The sequence below is a fragment of the Lasioglossum baleicum genome, chromosome 3 (assembly GCF_051020765.1).
Source record: "Lasioglossum baleicum chromosome 3, iyLasBale1, whole genome shotgun sequence".
In the NCBI taxonomy this organism is placed as follows: domain Eukaryota; kingdom Metazoa; phylum Arthropoda; class Insecta; order Hymenoptera; family Halictidae; genus Lasioglossum; species Lasioglossum baleicum.
This window is the reverse complement of record NC_134931.1, coordinates 13,695,264-13,722,380: the sequence shown is the minus strand read 5'-3', so window position 1 is coordinate 13,722,380 and position 27,117 is coordinate 13,695,264. Positions and strand designations below refer to the sequence as shown.

The 27,117-nt window shown below is 37.8% G+C and overlaps 1 protein-coding gene across 1 annotated transcript; it reads right to left on the bottom strand.

The window, feature by feature from the left end:
• Nucleotides 1-766: 766 nt before the first annotated feature.
• Tsp74f (Tetraspanin 74F) lies at nt 767-26,993 on the bottom strand. Its single transcript, XM_076421305.1, has 7 exons — nt 26,652-26,993; nt 9,592-9,687; nt 7,427-7,621; nt 7,176-7,346; nt 5,596-5,688; nt 4,265-4,405; nt 767-3,115 (listed from the first exon to the last, which is right to left on the bottom strand). The coding sequence occupies exons 2-7, from the start codon at nt 9,667-9,669 to the stop codon at nt 3,068-3,070; spliced, it is 726 nt and encodes a 241-aa protein (XP_076277420.1). The 5' UTR covers nt 9,670-9,687; nt 26,652-26,993; the 3' UTR covers nt 767-3,067.
• Between the last annotated feature and the right edge of the window lie 124 nt (nt 26,994-27,117).

Sequence of the window (27,117 nt, the reverse complement as noted above, 5' to 3'; positions counted from 1 at the left end):
GTCGGACAATCACTCAATGTAATGTACATTCCCCGATATACTTTCGGGACTAGAAAAAAGTAATAAGGACAAAACATGTGTAAAAAGTGAAAGCTGTCACTTCAACTATCAACGACTTCTCTAACTTTTGGTGCGAATTTCATCAATATTGATTTCTGCGCCAGTACCATCAAGATTGTCGTCAAATATTTGACATAGTAGACTGTGTTCGTTTCCAATAACTAGACAGCGGATATTTATGCAAAATAAAAACTTACTACTTGAATTGCAACAAACTGGAGCGAGATATAAATGTATTTTCTTTCTTAATATGTTTAACAGATTGAACATAATAGAACAGTATTTTAAAATTCTTCTAATGCTTCGACTGTTTTAAATTAGATCTCCTCATGTTTGTTATAAATACATAAATTCCGCTGTTTACGAGTGACTTCTTTAAATGGTAGTTTGGTGAAAATTTCACCAATATTGATCTCAAGCTATCAATATATTGTGGTCAAATATTTTCATCGTGGGCTGCGTTCGTTTCCAATAACAAATGGTTGGTTCAAATCTCTTTTCATCCAATTTTTTGTTGCGATCGTTTTTGCTGTTTGCTGATCAAAGAAAGGACTATCCGATGGTGCCGGGAAATATTTCTTGCTGCCGCTGTACTATCAATGACCGTCTGGAATATCGACGCGCACCGTTGTCTGTATGCGGCTCGGATTGGTCCACCCTGTCTTTGTATCGGGGGCTCGCAGCATGCTGCCTGTTTCCGAAACAATGCTATGTACGCCCTCTCATTACTGAAGATTGTGGCCACGTTCCTAGACTTTTATTGTTGTTTTTTTCTTTGCGTTTCTGTTTTGTCCATTTCAAACGGAACACGAGACAGCGCCGAAGAAAGGATAAGTAATAAGAATGGCACTGCGAGCCACTATTGCTGTCGACCACCAGCAATGGCCCCGTTAATAAGCGCCATTTTGGCGAAGCTTGTGGAAACTATGCTCATAAAATTGTTCCTCTTCGCGATAAATAATTTATACATATTGTTCAGGTCAGATCAGCGGCCACAAACAATTGCATCATATTGTACACTAAGAATGTGCAATTAAAATTGTAATTAAAGAATAGAAGCTTCCAGTTTGATTTGATTGTTTTGTTTTGATTGGATGTAGCTATTATACCATAATATTTGAATGCAAAATTAAATATATACATATACTATTTGAATAAACGTTGGAAGAAGGAGATTGGAAAATTGCGGGATGATTATGGACAGCTCTAGAAGCCAAATTGGAGAACAATCACCCCACTTAAATTTAAAAAATTAGAAAATATAGGATATTTTGGTCAGATTTGATTTACATGTGTTCTCTACATTAGAAAAAATTAGCAAGTACCATTTGTATTTCATAATATAGGTTCTGTACTGACAAAAAATCTGCATTCAAATTTGAGTAAGTGTCCGGTGACTTATGGACGGGAGTGTACAAGCTGATACTCGTATAAATAGACTGCTGAAATAATTGAAGAATTCGGAGATGTAAAAATACTGTTACATCAATTTTTGAGCTAAGAAATGAATATCTGTTCGACTCCTGCTTCTTGCAAAAGCTGCAGACAATTTTTATCTTGTATACAAATCCATCTAGAAGAAAGATTTTTGAATTTTATCAAGAATGCAGCATGTGCGTCAAAATTGGATAAGCAGTGTATACATATTGTAGTAAGCAGACGGGTTGTCCGAACAGGATTTTCAATGGGGAATCACCCGGGGAACGCGTCCTGGCTCACCCACGTTTCGTAAACGAAATTAATGGTCGCTGCGATTGAATATCTGTCAGGGATGAACAAACCTTGATGAGAAACGGAATTTGATAGACCTCCCGTTACCGAGTCGGAAATTCCGGATCGATTGGTTTAAACATGGGGAAACTGCACGAACCCCGCGAATGGAAAAGTGAAATCCTTTATCTATACATATACCGAGTCCGAGGTTAATTGATTTTGAAAGTTTGTAGTCCTCGGGGTATGAATGATGGATAAAGCGACGGTGGAAAATGTTAAAAATATCGATTTTTCTGTATAAAATTCAGGAGCATTTCGACAGTGGATTCTTCTGGGATTAAGACAAAGAAAGGATTGTTTGATAAAAAGCATATTGATACATGTCGATGAGAAACAAAATTTTGCATTCAACTAGCAACATTATGTATAGATAGAACCAATGGACTACACTTCAATTTCCATAGGAAAGGAAATTCAGGAGCATTTCGTAGTCGAATAAAAATCTACGTACAGTGGATTATTCTGGGATTAAGAGAAAGAAATGGATTGTTTCATAAAAAGCATATTTTATACATGTCGATGAGAAACAAAATTTCGCTTTTAACTAGCAACATATTATATGTATAAATAGAACCAATAGGCTACACTTAAATTTCCATAGGAAAGTAAACTTTGTAAAGAAATACAACCACCATAGGAAGAAACATAAATATAAATAACTAGAACAAGCCGTCGCTAATGACCAGAACCTCGATGCGACGTAAAAAAAGACAGAAAAATGAAAAAAAGATTTCGTAGCGAAATCTGTTTGTTAAGCTACAATTTATATTGGTAAATATCAATATCGGTAAACTGGAAAAATTTCCAACGAAATCCTCGAGCATATTGGGTTACTTCGTATATGTTGTATTTATTTCGCGCGGAAAGGTACACAAAGTATTAACCACAATAATTATATATGTATATATATATATATATATATAATACATCGTACACTTAAACAAGAACGCTTACCTTATATATCTCTATAAATTACAAGAAAGATAAAAAGACAGTAAATAAAGGTACATTGAGTAATGCTAAATGTAACAAAACGATGAGAACTGTACATTGAAAGTGTAGATGCGCGTGGAGATGCATTTTGATTTTCATACTTCAGCTAGGTACACTCAATGACGATGATGACGTTGATTATGAATTCGTATGAGTCGCTCGAGGACGGTTGACATCCACTTGGTCTTCATTAGCTTCGCCTCGAAGTACCGAGGTGTCTTTAGACCACATCACCCTCTCGTCATTCTATCATCTTGAAGAGCGCGCACGAGAATATCATTCCAAAGAACTGCAATCAAATCGTGTTGCCAATTAAAATATATTTAATACATTCTGGTCACCTGCTCAAAATGTTCAATTTCTTAAAACGACACTTCGTTTCATTGGAACGTATGTTGTTAAATAATATTTATGGAGTTTTCAGACAATATAATTGAGTTCGTAATAACTAGACTGCGGATTTGATGCATTTATGACAAAAAATGAGTGCATACAATTTAAAGCCGTAGACATGTTAAAAATATTGAAGAGCATCAATGTATTAGTTTCAGCTTAATAGGATAATAGAATTTTTATTTGGCTCCTGTGCCCTGCAATCGATGCAAAGATTTTTTATTTTGCATAAAGATCCGCAGAATAAATAGAGGGTAAAACGATATTTCATTGAATTGAAATTTATGTAGTTAAATAATATTTTTGGATTTTTTGGACATTATTTGATCGAACAAGGTGCGAGAAAAAAATAATTGAGTTTATAATAACATAGGGAATAAAAGAATGCTTCATTGAATTAAGGTGTGTACAGTTAGATAATATCTGTGGAGTTCTTAGACCATATTTGATCGCACAAAGGATGAGAAAAAAATAATTGAGTTTATACTAACATAGAGGACCTAATGATAATTATTTCAGTAGTGAAAATTCTGGCAGTTTAGATAATTATGATAAAAATTAATGGAGCAAGTGCGACATGGATAAAACGTTTAAAGAATTTCAACATGTTCTATCATTTTCATTTGATTAGAATTACACAGGAAAGAAGTGAATGCCTACGTAGCTTCTCTTCTTTTGCATGAAGATCCGCAGTCTCGTTAATAACGAGTCGTTATGCTAAACTGCGAACAGGGAAAGTTATCTCCTTATGGAGTTTTTAGACAATATTTGATCCAACAAGGGGTGAGAGAAAAATAATTGAGTTTACAATAACATATAGAGTATCTAATAATAATTACATTATTTTAGTAGTGAAAATTCTGGCAGTTTAGACATAGATAAAACATTTAATGAATTTAAAAACAAGTTGTGTCATTTTCATTTGATTAGAATTACTCAGGAAAGAAGCGAATGACTACGTAGCTTCATACAGACAATTGTTCTTTTGCATGAAGATACGCTGTCTAGTTATGCTAAACCGCGAACAGAGAAAGTTATTTCCTACCATCAGACACGCGACTGCAATACCGGCGCCACCCATGATCGTCGCGTGCTTCTGCATGTAAATCCGCGTTCCGTTGATGCAACCTTCGAGATAGGCATTCGAGGGATTCACCGTGTCTGGTCCAGCGTTGCAGTTGAACCGCTGCAACAGATCGATGAGAAACCGCATGAGAAACGGTTCGGCTTGGGAAAGTCGATCGAGCTGGTGAAAGCGTGAGAGGCGAAACAGTGCCGAGGTTGACCGAGAGATTGCGATAGAGCGAAGGCTTTTCTGAACGTAATCAATAGGTCGTCGATGTTTCGAAATTCGCTCCTGGATCGTTTCGATCAAATTACGCGGGAGCAATCATTCTTGAAAGAAAATTCGAATTGGAAATTCATTACCGCTCGTTGGTATGAATACAGAGACCTGTTTAACCGACCGTGGATAATTCAAACGATAATGTTCCGTAAAACCGCGAAATCTGAATTGCAAGGATGTCATGATCGTAAATCATCCACAATTACGAGCTTTCCTCGTGCACCATTTTGCTACCCACTTAATTCAGCAGCTGCTCAATTAATTATACAGGATGAACCACTTAATTGTACCGCCTAACTTTATTCATTAACTACTTGTTGCGCAAAGAAATGTTTCAAACGAAAGCTGTTTGTTTTGTCCCCTAATAAATTTTGGGTGAAATGCACTTTCGTATGTGTTTAGACCACGATGCGTTCTTATTGGTGCTCCTATATGGAAGTTAGTATATTGATCGTGATCGTAAATCATCCACAATTACGAGCTTTCCTCGTGCACCATTTTGCTACCCACTTAATTCAGCAATTGCTCGATTAATTATACAGAGTGAACCACTCAATAGTACCGCCCAACTTTATTCATTAACTACTTGTTGCGCTAAGAAATGTTTCAAACGAAAGTTGTTTGTTTTATCCCCTTATAAATTCTACGAGTGAAATGCACTTTTAGACCGCGATGCATTCTTATTGTTGCTCCTAACTGAACAGTTAGTATATTGCGTGAGATTTCATTGTAACCTGAAATCACAGTGTCTGCGTTACAGTACAGTGAAATAGAAATATGCCTCTCAAATATTAATTACGACGACTTATTAATTACAAGGAGCAGACGCAATGGAGGCAATTATTCCACGAGAAGGCGGATAATTTATCTTTCTGCCACTTTGAAGATTATAATTGATCCAGACGAGGCTCCAGACGCGAGCACCTGGTAAATCACTAATTACTGCAATCCCGTATGCAGTATGCACGGATCCGTAGACGACTAACTTTTCCATCCGCTGGAATGAGTTCGCCAAGCGAATTGATCTTTACCTGACCAGGTTGAATCTCGCGACAGCAACTCTGCGGCACAGTCAGACCCAGACTTCCCCAGTCTCTCCATCCAGTTACGCCACAGCAGTGGAGCTAAACACCAAGGGGAAAATGTCGATTAAAGTCAGACAGATATTAAAGCCAGAGAGATAGCTACTTACACGCAAACAAATTTAGAGAAGTCCGTTTGAACCAACTATTTATTATAGACAGCGGATTTTATGCATTTATAACAAAAAGAAGTAGATCTAATTTAAAACAGTCGAAACATTAGAAGAATTTAAAAATGCTGTTATGTTATTTTCGATCTATTAAACATATTAAGAACGAAAATACATTTATATCTCACTTCAGTTTGTTGCAATTCATGTAGAAAGTTTTTATTTTGCATAAAGATCCGCTGTCTAGTTATTGGAAACGAACACTACTATGGCAAATATTTTACCATAATCTGGATGATACTGCCATACAAAACAATATTGGTGAAAATCGCACAAAAAGTACCATTTAGAGAAGTCAGTGATAATTGAAGTGGCAGCTTCACCTTTTACACATGTTTTGTTTTTGATACTTTCTTCCAGTACCGAAAGTATATATCTGGGAATATACATTCAAACAAATTTTTGCCGTTGTAAAATCTTCGCGACAACGCAAACAGATTTTGATAAACGTTCAAAGCAGATCTTAAGAGGTTCATTTCTTCCTTACTCACGTAAAATAATTAACAAAAATTGTTGGTTGTTACATAGTTTGCAGTGGTATTCTTCGAACATACTATTTTACTGTAATTAATACTAACTCTCTTTAATTACCTAGATGTCGTAAACACAGTGAAACGTGAAAACAAGATTTCTCGTGGGCCGTTTGCAGTGTGTTAACGAGCTGTACTGTACTAAGCAGGCTGTTAGCGATTCAGCGTGATCCTTCCCAAACGGTTGAGAAATAAATTCTGACGATAACAAACGCGTAAAGTAGACTTTCAAATTTTCTAACATCGTTATGAATAATTACATAATACGTTTAAATACGTTTTTTTTTTATTAATCGAAGGCATTCTGTAATTTATTTTGCATTATTTGTGATAAACGATTGATTATAATTATCAACCTTTTTCGGTATCGTCAAATTTTTCTGGACTATTTTGTTAAAAAGCAAAAGAAATATTAACGAAGTTTTGGTCCTACTTACTGGACACGAGAAACTTGTGATAACAAATTAATTAATTAATTCTTTTTATGCCGTAGCACAATGAAATCATTATTTTTATTATCCTCTGGTGTATCACAGTTTCTTAGCATTTTCTATAATCGAAAACAGCTTCTATATCTTAAACAAAAATTATTGTAATTCTTTCGACTTATATACGAAGGGGAAACATCAATTTTATATTTTTAAAGATAAAGTAATGCTAGGTACTTCATGTTATTTTTATTAATTTCTAAAAAGTTTGTTTTGTGTAACGGGGTGGGACAGGGCAACTGGTACCTTTACCCTATAAGATAATATGATAGAAGAGGAATAACATAGGCTGATGAGTCCCGAGGATCGTTTTTAAATGATCGGAGTGTTCGAATGCTCACCGTAGATTGCGTCGTGTCCCATGCTTCCCTGACAGACTTGCGGCTATCGTAAACTCTCATCGAACTCGACATTTCCCTCTGCAGCGTGTTCACCAATTTCTCACGGAACACGTACGCGAGGACTCCGCCAATTAGCATCGTCACGAACAGCAGGAACACGATGATAAAGTACTGAAATCGTTCAGAATTCGGTCGTTTAGAATTCTCGGGACGAACGGTGACACTCGGCTACGAGCGAAAGGGAGCTTTACCGTGAGAAGCATGCACTTGACTTCCCGTGACGCGCCGATGCATCCGAAAAACGAGATAATAGCTACGATGATACCGCCAGCCAGCAGAACGTAGATCGCACCTGTCAACTGATCGTTGCCCACCAACTCGCCGATCCATGGCACTTTGTCCAGCAAAGCCCACACTGCTAGGCCAACTATGCCCACTCCGCCGAGCTGAAACGATCCGAGAAACATTTTATATTAACATTTTTTAGTAGAACACGAGCGGAAGGAAGATGTGCGGATTTTTTTATGCATTTATGAAGAAATTGGTTTGGTAAAATCTAAAACAGTAACGGATCAGAAAAATTCAAGAACATTATAATGTTGTTTTTAACGTAACAAAAAGTCATTAAGGAATGAAATCAATTTTTATTTTCTTCCTGCTTCCCGCAATAAATGCAGAACATTTTTATTTTGCATGAAGATACAGTTACGGCGATTAAAACGTCTTTGTCCCCAAAAATGTCGTGGAAGAGAAAAGAAAATTTGTTTTTTTTGTATATGGCTACATTTATACATTAATTATGAAAGTGGTCCGAGTTAAAATTGAAACAAAAATTAGTTTGTCAGTTACTTCACATCACATTATTTGAAACTGAATTAATTCAATGTAATTTTTACGATATTGTAAAAAATGAACCGTTAGTTAGTGCTTGTTGTTTCAACATTATATGGAATGCATTTAATGTTAACCCTTTGGACTCGAAGCAATTTTAATCCCAAAATCAAGAGATTTCTTTCAACCCAAATATCATTTTTATTTTACGCGATCTTTTTTACATTGTGCATATCGCATTCCACCTGTTTTCTCATACAACAGCTGATTTTTTTACTTTAATTTTAATAATATTTAAACTATTTTGAAAAATGGTATGGCAATTTTTACTAGCGCCTCAGAGTCGCCATTCGAGTTCAAAGGGTTAATATCCTTTTCCTTTAAATATCACGAAACAAGAAATATATGATTTAGACCACTTTCATAATTATGGATACAAATATTGATTACGAGACTACGGATCTTTATGAGAAAAATAAAAATGTTCTGCATTGATCGTGGGAAGCAGGAATAATATAACAAGTAATTTCATCCCTTAATGACTTTTTTTTGTTACGTTAAAAACAACATTACAATATGTATTCTTGAATTTTTCTAATCTATTACAGTGGCCGAAATTTCTATAAAGTCACTGTGTTTTGTGCCCGTGCGAAATCAATACGGGCCGGTTTATGTACTTCTTTAAGGCCTGGTTTACGTTGTATTTTTGTCCAGAAGAATTTAAAAGTTGTTGCATACGGCTTGTTGTTACTGGGAGCTCCAATTCAGCTCGAAATTGTGCTGCATTTTTCCTTTCCATAGCTGCAGACCTCATTAATATTGAATATTGTCTCTTTGACTATTTTTTATTACTACCTTTAAGATAATTTTTTCCGTAATTTTCATGTAAATTGATATAATTATTAATCACAGTATATGACCGATTAGTTTTCTTAGCAATTGCGTGATTAGAGCAGCCCATACCTTTATAAGCATCGATTGATACTTTTTCTTCACTTGTTAGTATTTTTCCTCTCGGCATTCTCATACACGTGAATCAAATTATAACAAACAGGATTTCTGTGAGTTCTAAAACTAATACTTTTAGAATATTCGCAGTTTTCCGTAGTTCTCTGCTCAGAATACAGAGAAACACTAAGTGACCTTATAGAAATTTCGCACTTGTGTTCTGAACCACACAGAAAAAAATCAAAACAAACGTAAATAGTAAACATAGCGGTCTAGAGTGCGCAGTCCCTCTATCCGAGTGTCTACAATGCACAAGACCAGATACGATAAATCAACACAAAAATGGTGATATTTTTAAAATATCTAAGAAAAAGAAGATGACTTTATAGAAATTTCGGCCACTGTACTGTTTTATATTTCACTAACTAATTTCTTCATAAACGCATATAGATCCGCAGTCTATTGATTACAAACGAATCAATCTTTATTTCGTCTAAAAAGAAACGCGTAACATTCATACTTGTTAGACTTTGTTAAAATCTTCATCACGAGTCCAACTGGTTAAAATACGGTCGACTAAAAGAATGAAAGCCTAATGCAGCGAAAACAGTGTCAATAAATAGTCACTAATGCTTACAAAGATGACGAAGTTAACGAAGAAAAGGGAGTACTTCATACATCGTCCGCAGCCATCCATTTCCGTTCCGTAGCCCATTTTGCTCTATCTTCGGATCTGTAAACAGTAGAAGTCGTTTAAAACACTTTTCCACGGCTCAGCATGTTCTTTATACGATGAAATTACAGAAACGAACGCAGCGATCTATTGTTCGCAGATAAGAGATTCTATTATACCCTGGCTCGCGCAAATTATAACCACTTTTTGTCGCTTGATGGCACTTTTTTCCCTTTCATGAATTAGCCATAGGTAGGAACGCTTGTACACTCCTGTCCATAAATCATCGGACACTTACTTATCTTCAACAAATTGGTAATTAAGGAATACAAGCTTCCAGCTTGACTTTATTGTTTTATTTTGATTAGAGAATTCAAAATTAAATATGTACATATACTATTTGAATAAATGTTGAAAAAAAGAGATTGAGAAATTGTGGGATGATTATAGACAGCTCTAGAACTCGAATTGGAAAACAATTGCCCCACTTAAATTTTAAAAAATTAGAAAATACAAGAATAATAATTAAAATTTAGAAAATATAAGAATAATAATTAAAATTTAGAAAATATAAGAATATAAATTAAAATTTAGAAAATATAGGATATTTTGGTTAGATTTGATTTACATGTTCTCTGCATTAGAAAAAATTGGTAAGTACCATTTTTATTTCATAATATAAGTCCATTACTTATGGACGGGAGTGTACATACGAAGCCATCGCGTGACTTCGCAAACCTACGATTAGGCAAAGGTACGAGGCGTCTAACAGCCTCGGTGCTCGACGAACCTTGTAGCATTGTTTTGCAAGTGCAACTAGGTCCGAATTAGGATCGACCGATCTCGTAATCGTCCGGCATTGTGATACCCAAACACGATCGAAAACCGATCGCCAAAGTTTCCTTCGCAATTGTTTCCGCGCTGATGTCACAGCACGTAGAAAGACGTCTTCGTAATTCCACGTGCCGCGTAATCGTCCCCAATTTTTTCCTTCCGCCGGCCTACATACCTCCAGCCAATTGACCGTGATTGTGCAACCGTCTGGTCACTTCTCCTTTTTCTTTTTAATATCGAACAGCTGATCCGGATCAATCGACGATACGTAAAATAGAAATCGAACAACGCAGCCTAATGAAGACTTTTTTAATTGCTCGTAATTTTTCCATATCGATAGCAGCCTGGAAGAGTTTAACAACTTATCACTCGAATGGTGACTCGGAGACGCCACTAAAAGTTGCTGTACCATTATTCAGAATATTGTTTACATTATTAAATATATCGGTCTCTAATCAATTACATACTAAACATTTAAGTATTGTATGAGGTATTATACCAATTTCATATCCATAAAATTTAAAAAATCGTAGGGAATGGAGATATTCTAGCGAGGAAGAAATGTTTAATTTTCGTGTTAAAATAACTCATTCTCATATTCTCTTTGTCATGCTGTCGAGATTGACAGTCCTGAACATGAATTAATTTTATTTTGGCGTCTGCCAAAACGGTTCAAGATAGTTTCTGTTCATTATGTAAGAAAATAGGTATTTTTGTGAGTCATCGGGCAAAACAGGCTGCATAAAACCCGTTCCTGGAATTTTTCTGTCCAAACACAAAACTCGATTAGCTCATAAATCGACGGACTGTTTATGTTTGTTGTATAGCTATTTCCATAAAAACTCTCAGTATAAAACAAATACCACTAGTTTTCACTAATTGAATTGTAAACTGTTTTTTTTCGATAATCATCCGTTCTTAGTTCGCATGATATTTGCATTCATCTGTTTCTTGTTTTGTGTCTCTCCTTATCCAAATAGCTCTGTTTTTCAGTAAAGTTGTTTTTAGAATCTCATGATTGTCAAGCATTTTTCAAATTGATTGCTACCTCGGGAATTTCCGAGTCTCGAGAAGAAGAAAAACGTTCGGAAAAAGAGGATCGCAGATCTGATGCATAAAAACATGAACCCTTGCTAAATCAGGGTCCTTCGCACTTACTTTTATTCTTCCTTACATTTTTAATTTTTATTCGCTTTCATTTGTGTTCTTTTTTACATTTTTAATTTTTATTCACTTTCATTCTTATTCTTTCTTACATTTTTAATTTTTATTCACTTTCATTTGTGTTCTTTTTTACATTTTTTAAATTTTTATTCACTTTCATTCTTATTCTTTCTTACATTTTTAACTTTTATTCACTTTCATTTGTATTCTTTTTTACATTTTTTAAATTTTTATTCACTTTCATTCTTATTCTTTCGTACATTTTTAACTTTTATTCACTTTCATTTGCATTCTTTTTTACATTTTTAATTTTTATTCACTTTCATTCTTATTCTTTCTTACATTTTTAATTTTTATTCTATCTTACATTTTCTAATAAATCATGGATGTACCTCAAGACCTATATGACTAATGCGACTAATTAGCAGTGAAATGACTAATTTGAGTGACGCGGTCTGGTACGTGTTAAAAGATTTCTAGTTCTCACACTCATAAAAAAAAACAAATGCATAAGTTCAAGCGAGATCTAGCCGTGTTCGTGCGAAGTAGTAATGATACTATTTTTACATGTTGCTATGACTCACGGCTTTTGTAATGCTCGACATCAGTGGAAGCATCCCGTGAATACGATTTACGTTGGTTTCACGTAATGCACTTCGTACGATCTCTAAAGCCATTGCGACGCCTCGCAAACTGTCGCAGACTCTATCAAGCAGGTGATGCCATTCCATAATTCCGACGTTATGTTAACGACGTTGCAGCTGGCTCATTCAGAGATTCGAGCATGCCGAGAGACAAGGAGTCTGCGATGCTTATCCGTGCAACGGTCGAGATTGAAGGTTTTTTTGATTGAGCCAGGTGCAGTATTTAACCCTCATCCGTCCCTCGTTTCACGAACTGAATCTGTCTCTCTGTTATTCTTCAATGTATGTATTTTTTATTCTTTGGTTATGTGTTTCGGATTAAAAAAATAACAGTCACGAAACTTCGGACAAATTTACCTACAAATAACAGAACAGTATAACTTATTTCGGGAAAACTGTCAAATTGACACGATCGACGGATTAGGATTAAAGGAATCATAATATGAAAGACTAGACTGCGGATATTTATGGGTTTATGACTACTGAAAAAACTGCTGGAGTATAAAAATTGTCAGAGTTTAATTTATTTTTATTTATTCCAGACCTGCAATGGCTGCTACCAATGGAAATAAGATTTTATTTGATTCCACTTTCTCTCTCTCTCTCTCTGCACGTGTTACCTTGTAAAAATAAGAAGGTTAAGTTTATTTCAACTTTATCTGCTGTACTAAATATATTTATTTAATTATTTACCACGAAAATACCGTTATAATTTTAGGATTTTGAGATAGAAAAGATTTCACGTAATAATCATCCTACCTAATCGTTACCCGAGAAAGATCAAAGATAAAAGCCTGGTAAAACTGTCGTCGTTATTTTTCGCAAACTGAATTTTCCAAGAACGGATGCGTGTACGATGCTGCCGAAGGGTACGCCTACAAATCTTGAAAAATGCAAGAGCAAGTTTTCACGGTAATCTACTCGCAGAAACCATCCACTTTGCCGCTCAAAGCGACGAGAAATCGCTGCGAACGATCAGCGGGCTCGAGGTCAAAGGGGTTCAAACGGAAGAGGTTTTAAGGAAACACAAGGAAGCAGCGTCACGAACCGAGCACGTCCGAAAGTTGCTCAACTTCGGGCAAGATCGAAACGATTGCATGGTTGTTAATTGCCGTCGTGTGGGTTGGTCGCTTGATTGCCCGAGGATCACGGTCTCAAGATCATCGAGGCCTCTATGAATAAGTCTCGCTCGGCATTGCTATGTGAATCACGCGCGCACGTTCCACCTTAACTAACTCGCGCATTTACAGTGACGTAAGAATCGAGATCGATTCACTTTTGCATGCCGCGATGATGATCGAGGTTGTCTCGCTTTTGAATCGCAGGAAACTTTTACAGAGCTGGTCCGGCAAGAGATATTGCATCTGCGCGATGAGCAAACACCTTTGAGTAGAATGTAGATGGACGCGTACCAGCGACTTCACTTTCAATTTTTTTATCCACACAATGAACTTTAGACAATAAAATATTTTCCATTGTGTTCGATGATCTTTTGCCATTTTTCTAGTAGCTTCATCATTCCGCGCTCATAAAACTTCTGGTCCTTATCGGAGAAACACTGATCCAAGTGTGATTTCTGGTCATCATCATTAGTGGATGTTTTAGCATTCATAGACTTTTGTAAACTTCGAAATAAATGGTAATTTGATGGTGCAATATCCGGGTTATATGATGGATGTGACATCATATAGTAAAATTGAGTAGATGAAATATTTAAAAAATGGAAGATGTCAATATATGATTTCTCCTCTAGAAAAAGCATCAAGAGAAGAAATAGCATTCAATTTGGTTTCTATTTCTTGCAATCGATGCAGACAATTTTTATTTTACATAAAGATCCGCAGTGTAGACATTGCTTCCCAACCTAGCTCCAATAATGATTTTGGCATAGCATTATCATGGTGGAACACGTGAACAATACCGCACGAACTCGCGGATTCACAGTGACGTAATAATCGAGATCGATTCGCTTTTGCATGCCGCGAGGATGATCGAGGTTGCCTCGCTTTTGAAACGCGGGCAACTTTTACAGAGCTGGTCCGGCAGGAGATATTGCACCTGCCCCGGCCCGATGAGCAACGACCTTCGCATAGTAGATGGACGCGTACCAGCGACTTCTCTTTCTGAGGCCGGCAAAAGTAGGTCATTTGGAACGGTCAGACAATATACGGTTGCGTTTATCGACGGACAGATGATATTCACGAGCTGGGTACGCTCCGAATTGCATACGCACGTCCGTGGAGTGCTTTTTGTCCGCGATTTCTAGCCCCACTGTGTCCGCTTTCTGAAGTTTTTTCAATGGACTGTCCAATATTTCTTCTCGAACTCAAATAAAGCACAATTATATACATGCAATCCTGGAAACGACTCTACCCCCTTAAGTCTCAAGATTTCATCCTCGAGTCTAGTTTAAGGTTAGTCGATTTCAACGCGTATAATCTTTGACCGCGATATACAGGGTCCGTCAGCAAAATCCGGACAAAATATGCAGTTCACTGAAACATTTGTTTACTTAGAAATAACTTGTATTGATGAAAAAAATTTTGTGTAGATTAATTAGAGGATCATTACTAAGTGTCATTATTCAATATAACCCCCTTCAGTTGCGATCACTGCTTCGATTCTTGATCTGAAGCGCGAACATGCTCTTTTCAACTTTTCCTTGTCCAAGTTCGTAAATGCTGCCTCTAGGGTGTCTGGGCTTATTAGACACCCTTTCAATAACGCTCTACACGGTTCAACTTGGCATCGACAGTGAAAATCTATCCGTAAAAAAAAAACCTGAGGCGATCCGCGGCTTCATTCTTCAACGAGCGCAGAATCCAATTGTCGTACCTTGAGCACATACGAGGTATATCGCAAGTCCTCTTGAGTGATCCGACACATGCTGGCCTCACTTATCCCCAAAATGGCCGCCAAATTTGTAAGTGACATCCCTGTTTTTGTTAACGGGGAGGCTAAAACCGAGGGCGAGGCCCCGTAAACACCCACCCCCGGGACCTTCAATGGACCGCCCCTCTACTAAGCAGTTGATGCCCGAGCTTAAGAAGAACCAGGGGCCTCCACTTTTCGTATTGCTCCTTAGTTCCTCGTCCCTCAAGGCCCTCTACCACACCTGTTTTTGTCTTTCATAAGTGACGTCACTGGGTTCTCCGAAATGAGCTGTGGAGCTCTTTCGACGACAGTCGGGGTCCTTGCAGACCTCTTCTTTGAATGCGTTCGTCTTGCCGGATTAGCAGAACCTTCCTCGGACTTCTCTGCAGCCGCATACCTCTTTGCACAATATCGTAAACCGTAGATCTTGGGTATCCAAAGAATCGAATAATTTCGGCCCCTGACCGCCCAGCGCGAAACGCTTCAATTATCGCTGTTCTCTGCGATTATATTCCACGCTCGATCTAATTAACTCTGAGGTTACATACGTCTTATACATACAATAGCTGTACCAGCGACTTTGTCCACGTGCAATAACAAATCCAAAAGTTATAAGCAGCAACGTGGCCAAAAGAGGGCGAAAAAATCGTCTTTGGTCACTAATGACGTCACAACTTTTGAACGAATGTACTTTTTCGAATACGGATTTCTCCTAAACCGAAGAAACGCTGCGTCTAATGGCTCAAACCCCCCAGCTTTCTACGTTCAGCCGTTCTCAGTTGATGCCGTCACAAACAGACAGACAGACACGATTTTGACATTATTCTCTCTCTGCATATATTGTATATAGAGATATGGGTTGCTTGAAAACAATGAAACATCTACTGCTGAAATCACATATACATAGCGGGAAATTCAAATTGAAGTTTGTCCGGATTTTGCTGACGGATCCTGTACGTATGCATTATGAAATGTTCTAGGCGCACAATAACGCGCGCAGTTCGCGTTCCGGTCACGTAGAAGGTTCCCGAGGTAGAATCATTGATCGTGAGTCGTAGATGGTATCTCCTGTCCATATTTCTATATTTTGAAGACAAGGTAGCTCGTCGTCGGAATATCAAGCTCGTTAATCACCGTCAACATTATTCAATTGTCATCGCGTTATTTAATTCGCTCTGCCGTGTAATTTTCTTCAACGTATTTGACCTAGATGTGGAACTTTGGACCGCCGCAGACCGGTCGTGACAAAATAATTGCGTTACTTTCAGGTAATGACGTCTCTCCTCCGTGAATCGCCTCGTATTCCGTTTCACGATTGCTCCGTTGGTTCTTCCGTTGGTTTTCCCCCCGTGCGCGATTTTTATCGGTCCGAGTGAATCGCAACGAGCATTGTAGCCCGCGTTGCATCCTAATCCGGACGTGTTATCTTGTTATTCTTTTCACAGTGGGCAAGAACAGGTATTTGCGCCGATGCGATGGAACTGATCAGACTGTGGCGCAACAGTTCGTGCTTCCGTTCTCGAATGAACGTCGATCACTTTGTTCGATCGAGTTCGCGTGCGAAACTTTTACGTCGATTTGTACTTTTACCCCTCTTAGCAGTCGAGTGGCGACTCTGAGGCACCACTAAAAATTATATATGATGGTATCTAACCAATTACTAAACATTTAAGAATTTTGTATGAGGTATTATATTCATTTCATAGCCATAAAAGGAAAAGACTCGTATAGAATGGAATTATTCTAGCTAGGAAGAACTGTTTAATTTTCGAGTTTAAATAACTCCGACTGCGGCGGGTTAACACTAAACCTGCCGGGCTCTAAAATTGGCTGACATGTGGGTTGCCTTATAAAGATAACATTATTGAATTTATATAGATTTTCTGCGATTTTTATTACAATATGTGCTTGGATACAAAATGTGTATAATCATTTCCGATGTGTACCGATTACTGCGGTATCACATGCTTCGATCGTACTTTGTTTTAATATCATTCCTAATTTATCACGAAATAATAATACATATGTGTAAGCATTTTGTGGAAGAACGATATGTTCTGACTGAGTAAAAAAAAATGATGGCCCTCGCAACCTAATGCAACAGAAAGAAAGAAAATATTAAAAAAGAAAATCGATAACATTTTACACGTACTACTGCGAACGAAAATGAGCCACGAATACAATTTCACTGAATTATTGTACAAAGTTATTCGGGGCAAAATATTTATTGCTACGTATATATTTTAGTCTTTACCCTACACTACAATATCAATACCCTTAATATCACTATTTTGCGGATCTTTATGCATTTATGAAGAAATTGATTGAGTGAAATATAAAACAGTAATAGATTAGAAAAAAATATGGACATTGTAACGTTGTTTTTAATGTAACAAAGTCATCAAAGAATTAAATCAATTCTTATTTTATTCCTGCTTGCCACAATCAATGCAGAATATTTTTCTTTTGCATAAAGATAGGAATAAAGCCACATTATTACAGACACGTTGTTGGCAGTCCGTTTACCAAAACCCGATCCTACACGTGCATATCCGGTAACCGCCGGTACAGTCGAGAAACAAGCGATTATGCATGAAAAAATAAAACGAAAGCATGAAAGAGAATGTTTCTCTCGCACGCAGGAGCCTGGTGTTTACGAGAAGTAGACGTGTTAAGTCGCGAACAGACACGTTAAACGTTCCTCAATGTCTGAAATTGATCACCTCGGTGTCTCGCATGAAAATACAATTTCGTTTCCATACGAAAATTATTTTTTCACGCTGAACCACTCCCTTTCCGTACTGCCAATTACGAGATAAGCCGTGTAGATCGTGTATACGACGCGTAAATGAATTTTTACGTAACGTGAAATCACAATCGTAAGCCGATAAAATATGTAATGAAGGATGATTATTTAATACTCCGTACTTGTCTCTGGTCTATCTGCGATTTCCGTTTTCACATCAGTGTTTACGACTACAACGCAATTACTCATTCTGAAAACAAAAATAATTGCCGATGCATATACAGGACATACGACGATGCATGTACGAGTTGGACGTTTTTGAGAACTTATTTGTTGGAACAATTAATTTACTACATGACGTGAAAAGAAATTTTGATGAAATTTCGATTGTTCGGAATGTTTACAACTTTTTTATGTAGGCCAATATTGGAAATTTACAAAATACGTTCTGTAAATCTGCGTCAATTGTACATATTCTGTATAATTCATATTGGATTCCAGGAATCTGCAAATATTCGCCATTTCTAAACGTTTGTATACCGGTTTTTGGAAAAATCATTTCAGTTTATGTACAGTGAGTGTAAAAAGTATTCGTACACCTTTTAAAACTAATAACTTTTTTATAATTGTACTAAATGACCTGATTTTTTATAATCAATTAAAAGCATTGGTCTACGAAATGATATACGAAAAAGATTTTCCAAAAGTTATAATTTACAAGGTGACATGCAAAAATAAAAGAGACATTTTTGAAAACTTTTTTATTTGGGCCCTTAATGAAAATTTAAAATATATATTTTGTAGATCTACGTTAGCTTAACATAAAATAGATTAACATACACGCGAGCTATTTACAAGCGGTTAAAAATTGTGAAAATCGTAGTTTTGCACAACTTTTTCTCAGTTTCTGATTCAAATCCACAGAATCATACATCTTTCGATGTGGGTCATTTTTTCCTGCGTCAACCGATTTCGATGAAATTTTCAGCATGTGTATAACTAATATAAATCTACAAAACAGATATTTTAAATTTTTATTAAATTTTTTAAAAAGTTTTAAAAAATGCCTATTTATTTTTACATGTAACCTTGTGAATTATAATTTTTGGAACATCCTTTTCGCATATCATTTGGTAAACCAATGCTTCTAATTGATTATAAAAAAATCAGGTCGTTTGGTACAATTTTAAAAAAGATATTAGTTTTTAAAAGGTGTACGAATACCTTTTACACTCACTGTGTACTTGACACAGATCTACAAAATGTATTTTTTAAATTTTCAATATGGGCCTCCATAAAAATGTAGTAAACAACGATTTCTAGTATTTTCTCTGTAATTCCGACCGATTGCAATTTTTCAAAAATTTTTTTCACATCTTGTAGTAAAGCAATTGCTCTAACTCTTCTCAAAACATATCCCAGTCGTATGATCTGATATTAAAAACCTAATTGTTCGTTTAATAGTGTCGGAATATTCACTCGTCCAAGAAGAATTTTTTGATCACTGTACCATTATTCAAAATATTGTTTACATTTTGAAATATGTTCGTATCTAACCAATATTACTAAACATTTAAGTATTGTGTATGAGGTTATTATATCAATTTCGTAACCATAAAATTAAAAAAAATCATATAGAATGGATGGAAACAATGTCGGAAATAATTTTAGATTACGCGAATTCTCGTTTTCATGAAATCCTTACAGAATGATAGTTTGTGCAATCGTTATTAAGACCTGGGCCATTTTGATGCAGAGTTATAAACACTCCGTCTAAATTGACCTCGGCTCATTGTTTACAACGATGATTAACATCGATATGATAGACTCGCGAATTAAATGCACAGCGATGTGGTCTAATCGGGAGATTAATGTAGATAGGAAGAACAGAGAAACTACGTTTCCGGAGTGAGTACAAACTTCACACTTCGGTTGAGCAGATGCGACTTGCGCGCACGCTCTTCGCGCTCGGCTATTGTTCGAGGAAGATAATAAAAACGAATCCTCGTGCACGGGTGCACGGAGCGTGATATTACTATTTCGTGTGCGGCGCGCGAAGGTTACGTAGATTTTTAATTCCCCGTTGCTCATTACCCTTGATTAATTCGGGTTACATCATAATCAACGCGCACTTATTACATCGCTCGACGAGAAGTAACGTTCTCACGTGACATTGCGTGTGTACGTTTCTCGTTTATCGATCTCTTTCGTCTCTGCAGAACCCGTTTCGTATCGATCGTCCGTCATAAAACTCGGTTTGTGTACAGATATGTTTTTTCTTCTCGCGGCCGATAACTATTACTATTCAGAGTTGGGCATTAATCAATTAAAATTTTAACCAAGATTGATTGATTAATGTGTACGATTAAAAAAGGTAATCATTGAAAAATCGACGATTGATTCAATCGATTGATCAAGAGTTAATCGTGAATCGTTGATTAAAAAAAGAAATCATCGAAAAATCGGAGACTAATTTAATCAATTGTTGAAGTTAATCGCCACACGGTCTATCCATAAATTGTAATAAGCAGGGAGAGAGAAACAGAGAGCGGAGATGGAGAATTGACGGAAATATATCTCAACAAAAACTCAGTTTACATTTTTTTCAGTGTGCATACAGTTTTGATTCCGTATTTCATCTCGAAATTTCAGCAGTTAATCATTATTGTAATCGTATACTAACTGTAATGTAATCGTTACTAACTGACTAAAGTAGGAGTTTAATTGTGAATTGCGATTAACGATTGAAGTAGTAATTTATTCGTCAATCGTTGATTAAATTTTTGCCCAACTCTGCTATTATTGGGTTTGCAATTTCGGTATTTTAAGGTGAAATGAAAAGCCCAATTTTGTTATTCAATATGTACATAGCTGTCGCAACTTTATGAAAATAGCGAATCACTTTATCAAGCTACCAGAAAGATGGCAAAAGATTATCCAACAAAATGGAAAATATTTGATCGCGATTAAAGTTCGTTGCTTGAAGAAATTTTTATTTCAGCTTCAAATACTGAAATCACTTTTTCTTGCCAACCCAATAGATTGTTAACAGTAACATAAAACAGACGGAACTATTTTTGCGAAACGACCTTAATGATCAAAGTAAGCAGCATTGTAATCAACGCATATTTTATCAATGAATTTCACATTTCTATTACGATAAAGATCTAGTCTTTTGCTCATTCACGTTCTTTATTTACAAGCTTTGTTACTTGGTTTTTACAACTTGACATTAAACTTCACGAGCACTTGTAGAGCCGACAAAGCGAGCACGTAGAAGTAAAAATAGAATAAACAGAAGGGTGTTCGCATGGTCAGGTGGTAACAAAGAAACGAACGTTTCACTTTTATAAATATTCGTAGGACTAGGAAGCCTATCGTTAGCACAGATCTCCGGGAACTCATAAAACGCTGAAACGGTCAAATAATAGAAAGCATAAACATCGAACCGCGTGTATTCCCACCGATTCGAACTGAAACTGCGGTGTTCGATTACGAGATTATCTCCGACAGTGAAACCTATGACCGGTAATGCATCAACCATTCGTTCGATAACCATCTTGGCGGTTTCATCTCCGCCGAGAAAACCAGTGAAAGTGTAGAGGATATAAATTCATGGAGAGTTGGTGCCGAGCCATCGTTGCACGTCGCGTCGGGTTTAGAAGACAACGAGGACCAACGCTCTGAGAATAGCCGATATCGAAGAGGAATTACTCTACCGGAAGCGGTTCTATGTTACGCGAGTCACCGTACAGTTGGCGGGAAGTATAATATACCGGTTTTGCAACGAGCTATGCCACGGAGCTCTCCCGTTGGCTCGGTCACGCACCGGCATACTGCCTTAAAGACACATTACACGAGAGAGAGAAAGTGGCTTCTCCCTTCGCATTAAGTAATCCGCTGGTCGATGTATGTAAACCGTAAAAATAATCGAGCTATAGGAACCCGAAGGGGCAGTGACGTCATCGTGCCACTTCCTTCCCCGTGTTCGGCCATCGTAAATGGGATCTCGGCCCTTCTAAATAGCAGCCCGACACCGAAGGAGCTTAATTAGAGCAACGCAATTCCTCATCGAGTCATAATTGCGAACGACCGCTTCGACGTATCGATCACTTTAGCGACGAGCATCGTCGTCGTCGTCGTCGTCGCTCGGACGCTTATTGCCGCACCGCCAGGCGAGCTAACGGCTCTTGCTCCTTTTTTCCCTGTTACCAGACGTTTGAATTAAGCATTTTATCGCCGGTTTATTTGATCACGTTGGGAGCCCTCGCCGCGGCTACGCCTTTGCCACGAACCGCTTCCGTCCAGAGAATTATCCAACGAACTACTAAGAAAGATTCAACCCAGGCGGAAAGCTTCGAGAGCTTATCAAAAGTGTAGCGGATAAAATGGGAAGAATATGTTGGAAATAATCTTAGATTATGCGAATTCTTTTTTTCATGAAATCCTTAAAGGATTTCCTAGTACGTAGGTACTAGAAGAATATCAACGTTGTCATCAAAGAAGTGGGTTTAACGATTTACATATTATATAACGGTATATTAGATAACGGTTTATTGTAAATATGTTGCTATCTAATCAATTACTACATATTTAAGTATTGTATGAGGTATTATATTAATTTCATACCCATAAAATGAAAAGAATCATATAGAATGGATGGGAACAATGTTGGAAGTAATCGTAGAATGATCATTTGTGCAATTCTTATTAAGATCTAGGACCATTTTGATGCAGAGTTATAAACACTTCATTTAAATGTTTTCTAGTAGCCATCCAAAGTATTAGTTAAGTACTTGTAGTAGGCACTAGAAGAATATCAACGTTGTTTTTATCGAATAAGATCTAACGTACGACAGTGTAGAAGTGTAGATTAAATGGAATGAGTATTTATCAATATTTATTTTCGCGTTGCAGTGACTATTATATTGTCGTTTTATTGAATACCAACGTCAACGTTTTATTGTCAAAGAAGTAGGTTCTAAAAACATGTCAAATAAAGAGGTAACAGACGCAACATGCAACCAATTCTCCGTTTCTCAGTCTTCCATAAACACAAGTTCTACACGGATGTTTATCACTTCAACCAAACAGTTGACGTCAATCCTAAAATTACGATTGCAAGAGTTAATCCGCGTTGTACTCAAAATCTACTGGAATGTATCGTATAATCAACAACCAATCAACTTAATGGTTTCCCGAACGGATTTCCGGAATTCGTGTCACAAATTCGCCGACCGCCACGTATTCCAAAACGTTAACCCTTTGCATTCCTTTGTCTTCTTTAAGTCGTATTTTTAAGCTAAAAAGAAGTATAAGTTCAACAAATATAAATTACAACAAAGTTTGAAAGCGATATTTAATATAATTAGTAAACAAAATTGTTTAAAATAAGTAGGAGTCAAGGAACTGTCCTTTGATGTAAATATTTCAAATGAAACACTTAACCGTACAATATCGTGTCAGAGTCGTGACGAAGATTCTGAACAGAGTCTAATAAATATGTGTGCTATTAATCTCCTTTGAACCAAGATAAAATTCTATCTTGTTTTTGTTAATGTATAGTTATTGGAGAATGGAATGGAATGGTTATTGGAGAATAGATATAAACTTTCTTCTTTTTTAGGAAATTACGAACAAAGTTCTAATCACTGAAACCGTAAAATAAATCGTAGGGCAAGGGGTTAAAACAGCAGGGAGTGGTTGGCAGCAAAATTGAAAAATAATTCGGAGTGCAAAGGGTTAACTCTTGGAAATGCTAAATTCACGCGGCGAACAATGTTCATATCCGGGTCCTATAAATAGAATCAAAAATTGCAGATCATGACGAATTCTCGACAACACCTCCGAGCGATAAAACGATTTCATTCGACGACGACAACAAACGGCCAGGATTTAATGTCTTATTTGCGGCCACTATCGTGTTGCGTAAAAGATTGATTGAATTGCGGCTGCAGGTAACGAGCAGAGTCTGCATGATTCAGAAGACCGACGAGCGAAAACAGAAACTCGACTCGGCTTGACATCATCGCGCATACCCGCATCATCGACAAAGCACGCCGCGGTGCTCCCGAGAGTTTCACGGTTGCAGTCGTGACTTTCCACGAATCGTTTTCTCCCGAGACGCTCGCGTTCGACCGTTTGCTGAACGCTCGTTGAGTTATGTCGAAAAAGAAAGAAAAAAAACCCCCCCTGGAACAACAGAGGATCGACATCGGGTCGGCGAAACTCTGCGTCGAGGTTGCAGCCCGAAGGTTAAGTCAACGATGAGAAAATCGTTAAAATCGCGCTCCGTTACGTCGTCCTGCCATTCGACGTATACGCGTTGTCAGCGTCTGCGAATTCGACGGATTTCGTTGGGTCTTGTTTTCGAAAGGTCGAGTCGATAACGCAATTGCGGTTTCAGCACTAGCCACCGGTTCGATCGACTCTGTCGGGTCTGAATTAAACCAACATTTCTTGTTTACACGTTCTCTTAATACCTAAAGCGTCCAACAATCCATCAAGCCCGTAAGTACAGCCGGAAACGTTTCAACGCGATGATTTCCCCCAGACACAACCAGAAGGAAATCCTACTTCTTTCTCTGTTATAGGTATTCGAACGTAACAGCGGTGACAAGTGAACTGATTAAAATTACGCAATGTTTTCTGAGTCAACTGATTGATATTCCGTATGTGCTAGACACTTTTAGAGCACCGATAAATATTGAGCAGATTGAGTCAGGTTGGATGAGAGCAAGGTTAGTTACTCACATTTCATAATGTTATGTATAGATGCATTTACTTCGATTCGATTGTATGTCTTTCTGGAATGATCAACAGTTGGAAATTTATTAATGAATTGACCAACAGCGACACAGCGATTTAAATAAAAGTTCTAAGCGTTAAAATATATTTGTCATATTTATAAAAGATGACCACTTAGCTGTTCACGCACACAGAGATTTTATACCGAGATCAAAGAAGCTTCCAAAGCTCCTTCCAAGGGAAGGATAAACGAGAAAAATGAAATATAAGTTTCTCTACGGTTTGTTTAACACTTTATTCCGCCGGCTTTCAGACGATCAATTATATCACAGATACCTAAACATCTGCCGGCGTGTAATCACCATACTCCTCGATTTCACAAGTGGTGATTAATCTCTCCAAGGACGAATTCTTTAGGACTAAACAGCAACGATTTTAGCCTCTGGTAAAAACTCGGAATTCCACTACTACACTAACGCTTACAATGTTTGTTCCAGTATTCAAGACTTTCTCAATACTCGATCGTGAGTTCAGAAATACTGTACAGGGTGATTCTGGGAACTGGGACAAGTTACTGCTCCTTTTTAAGTGAATATAGAAAAAAGTCTCATAATACGTCCTAACTTCCTATGACCTTATGTTTTATGTGGATGCACCGATGCACCCGCCAGGTGCGATTGCACTTTACTCTTTAATGCAAACCCAATTTTTTTGTTAAACCAATCGATCCCTTTCATTATCCTACGTATAAAAGTACTAACCCAAGGTCACCGAAGTGTCAACACTTCACGAGTCATTTGACATTTTGAGACAGAAACGTACTTTACTACAAGAAGTATAATACCGTGTTTACTCTGCCAAAAAAAATGTCAAATATCTCGAGAAGTATTGAAATTTCGATGACCTTGGGATTGATTGGTTTAACAAAAAAATTAGCTGCATTAAAGAATAAAGTGCAATTGCACCTGGACAGTGCATCGGTGCATCCGCATAAAAATCAGGTCATAAGAAGTTAGGACGTATTGTGTCATACGATTTTTTTCTACTTTCACTTGAAAAGGAATATATCAGTTTATTTCCATGAAGCATTTTTACATGAACTTAACTGAACCGAGATAAAAAAGATCTCCGAATGTCGACGCTAAAAGTCGAGATACAAGATAAACCCAAAAACGTTGCGAACAGATGATAAACACGGGCTGAGCGCTGTATCAGGCTGAATGATGGAATTTGAGGCGGGAAGGAAGAAAGGGCAACGGTAGGAGAAAACGTAATGAAATAAAAAAAGAAGAACGATCAAGGAAAGAGTCGAAGGGAGGGTTCCTTTCAGTCGGTCGAAAGTTATACGACGTCCGAGGTCATCGAGTTCCACCCATGCGATCGCTATGTCCGCGTTACGATGCTCGCGTCTACTATTACGCGCGCGTTTTCTACACACTTGGCACGGCACGTAAGTGGTTTTGCGCGCAAACACTCGCAACAATGCTGCCGATGCCGTAACAATATGGATGCTGGAAAATTCCGATGCGTCGCGATCTACGATTTACAATCCCGAAAAGACGTGTCGAGTCGTTGTCCCTTTCTCTTACGTTTCTACAAGCTTCGAACGAGTCGTGGAAAAAAGCAACACGATTTTCGAAATCGCGGCTACACCGAGTCGTCGGCACACGCGATCAGGTCGAGTATACTTGCGACATCACCGGTCACGTTGGCTTCAAGCTGCTGGGCCGTGGGCGTCCTTTAATCTACGTCCTTAAGCTTTACAATTTATTCAACGACGAACGCAGCGCGTTTATTATTCGTGGGAGAAAAGCTGTGCGATCGGAGAATTCGTAGTAGCCTGTTGATTCTCGCGGCTGAATCGGGCAATTACGATCAATCAGGACGCACAGCCTGTTGGCCCGGGCGGGCGTATTCAATCGGATCGGAGCGTTTTGCTCCGGAATGCGGCCGAACCATGCAATCGATGCTCCATATTCGCAGCGCAACGGTGGTATTCGCGTTTCTGTACTCACTTCGGTCCGTATGCTAGGATATTCTCGCCCTTCGGTGGTAGCAGCCGGTTAATGGCAGCTCGTTTCGTACACCGACAAAAGCGTGACACCGTTCCGCGAGGCACGCTCGAAACTGTCGGCTGTCGAGCACGGCGCGCGGCGCCAGTCGCGGAAAATCAAACGCGTTCTCCAGGCGCGAACGGGGGTTTCGCGAAACGACAACGGAGCGCGGCAGCCTGGAAAATCGGTGGTTTTAATTCGGACACGAGGTCGCGGGCTCAACTGGTATCTTCGGGACGGACTCGCGCGATTTCAGGCCGGGGTCTGAGTGAAACTGAAATGGGTAAAACCGACTGCCAGAGCTCTCTCTCTCTTTCTCTTTTTGTCCCCGGCCTCGCTCTCGGCTCCCTCCCTCCTTTGACTTGGTCTCACCGATTATATCCCCCTCTCCCCATCCTCATTCTCTCTGTCTATCTTTCTCCGTACT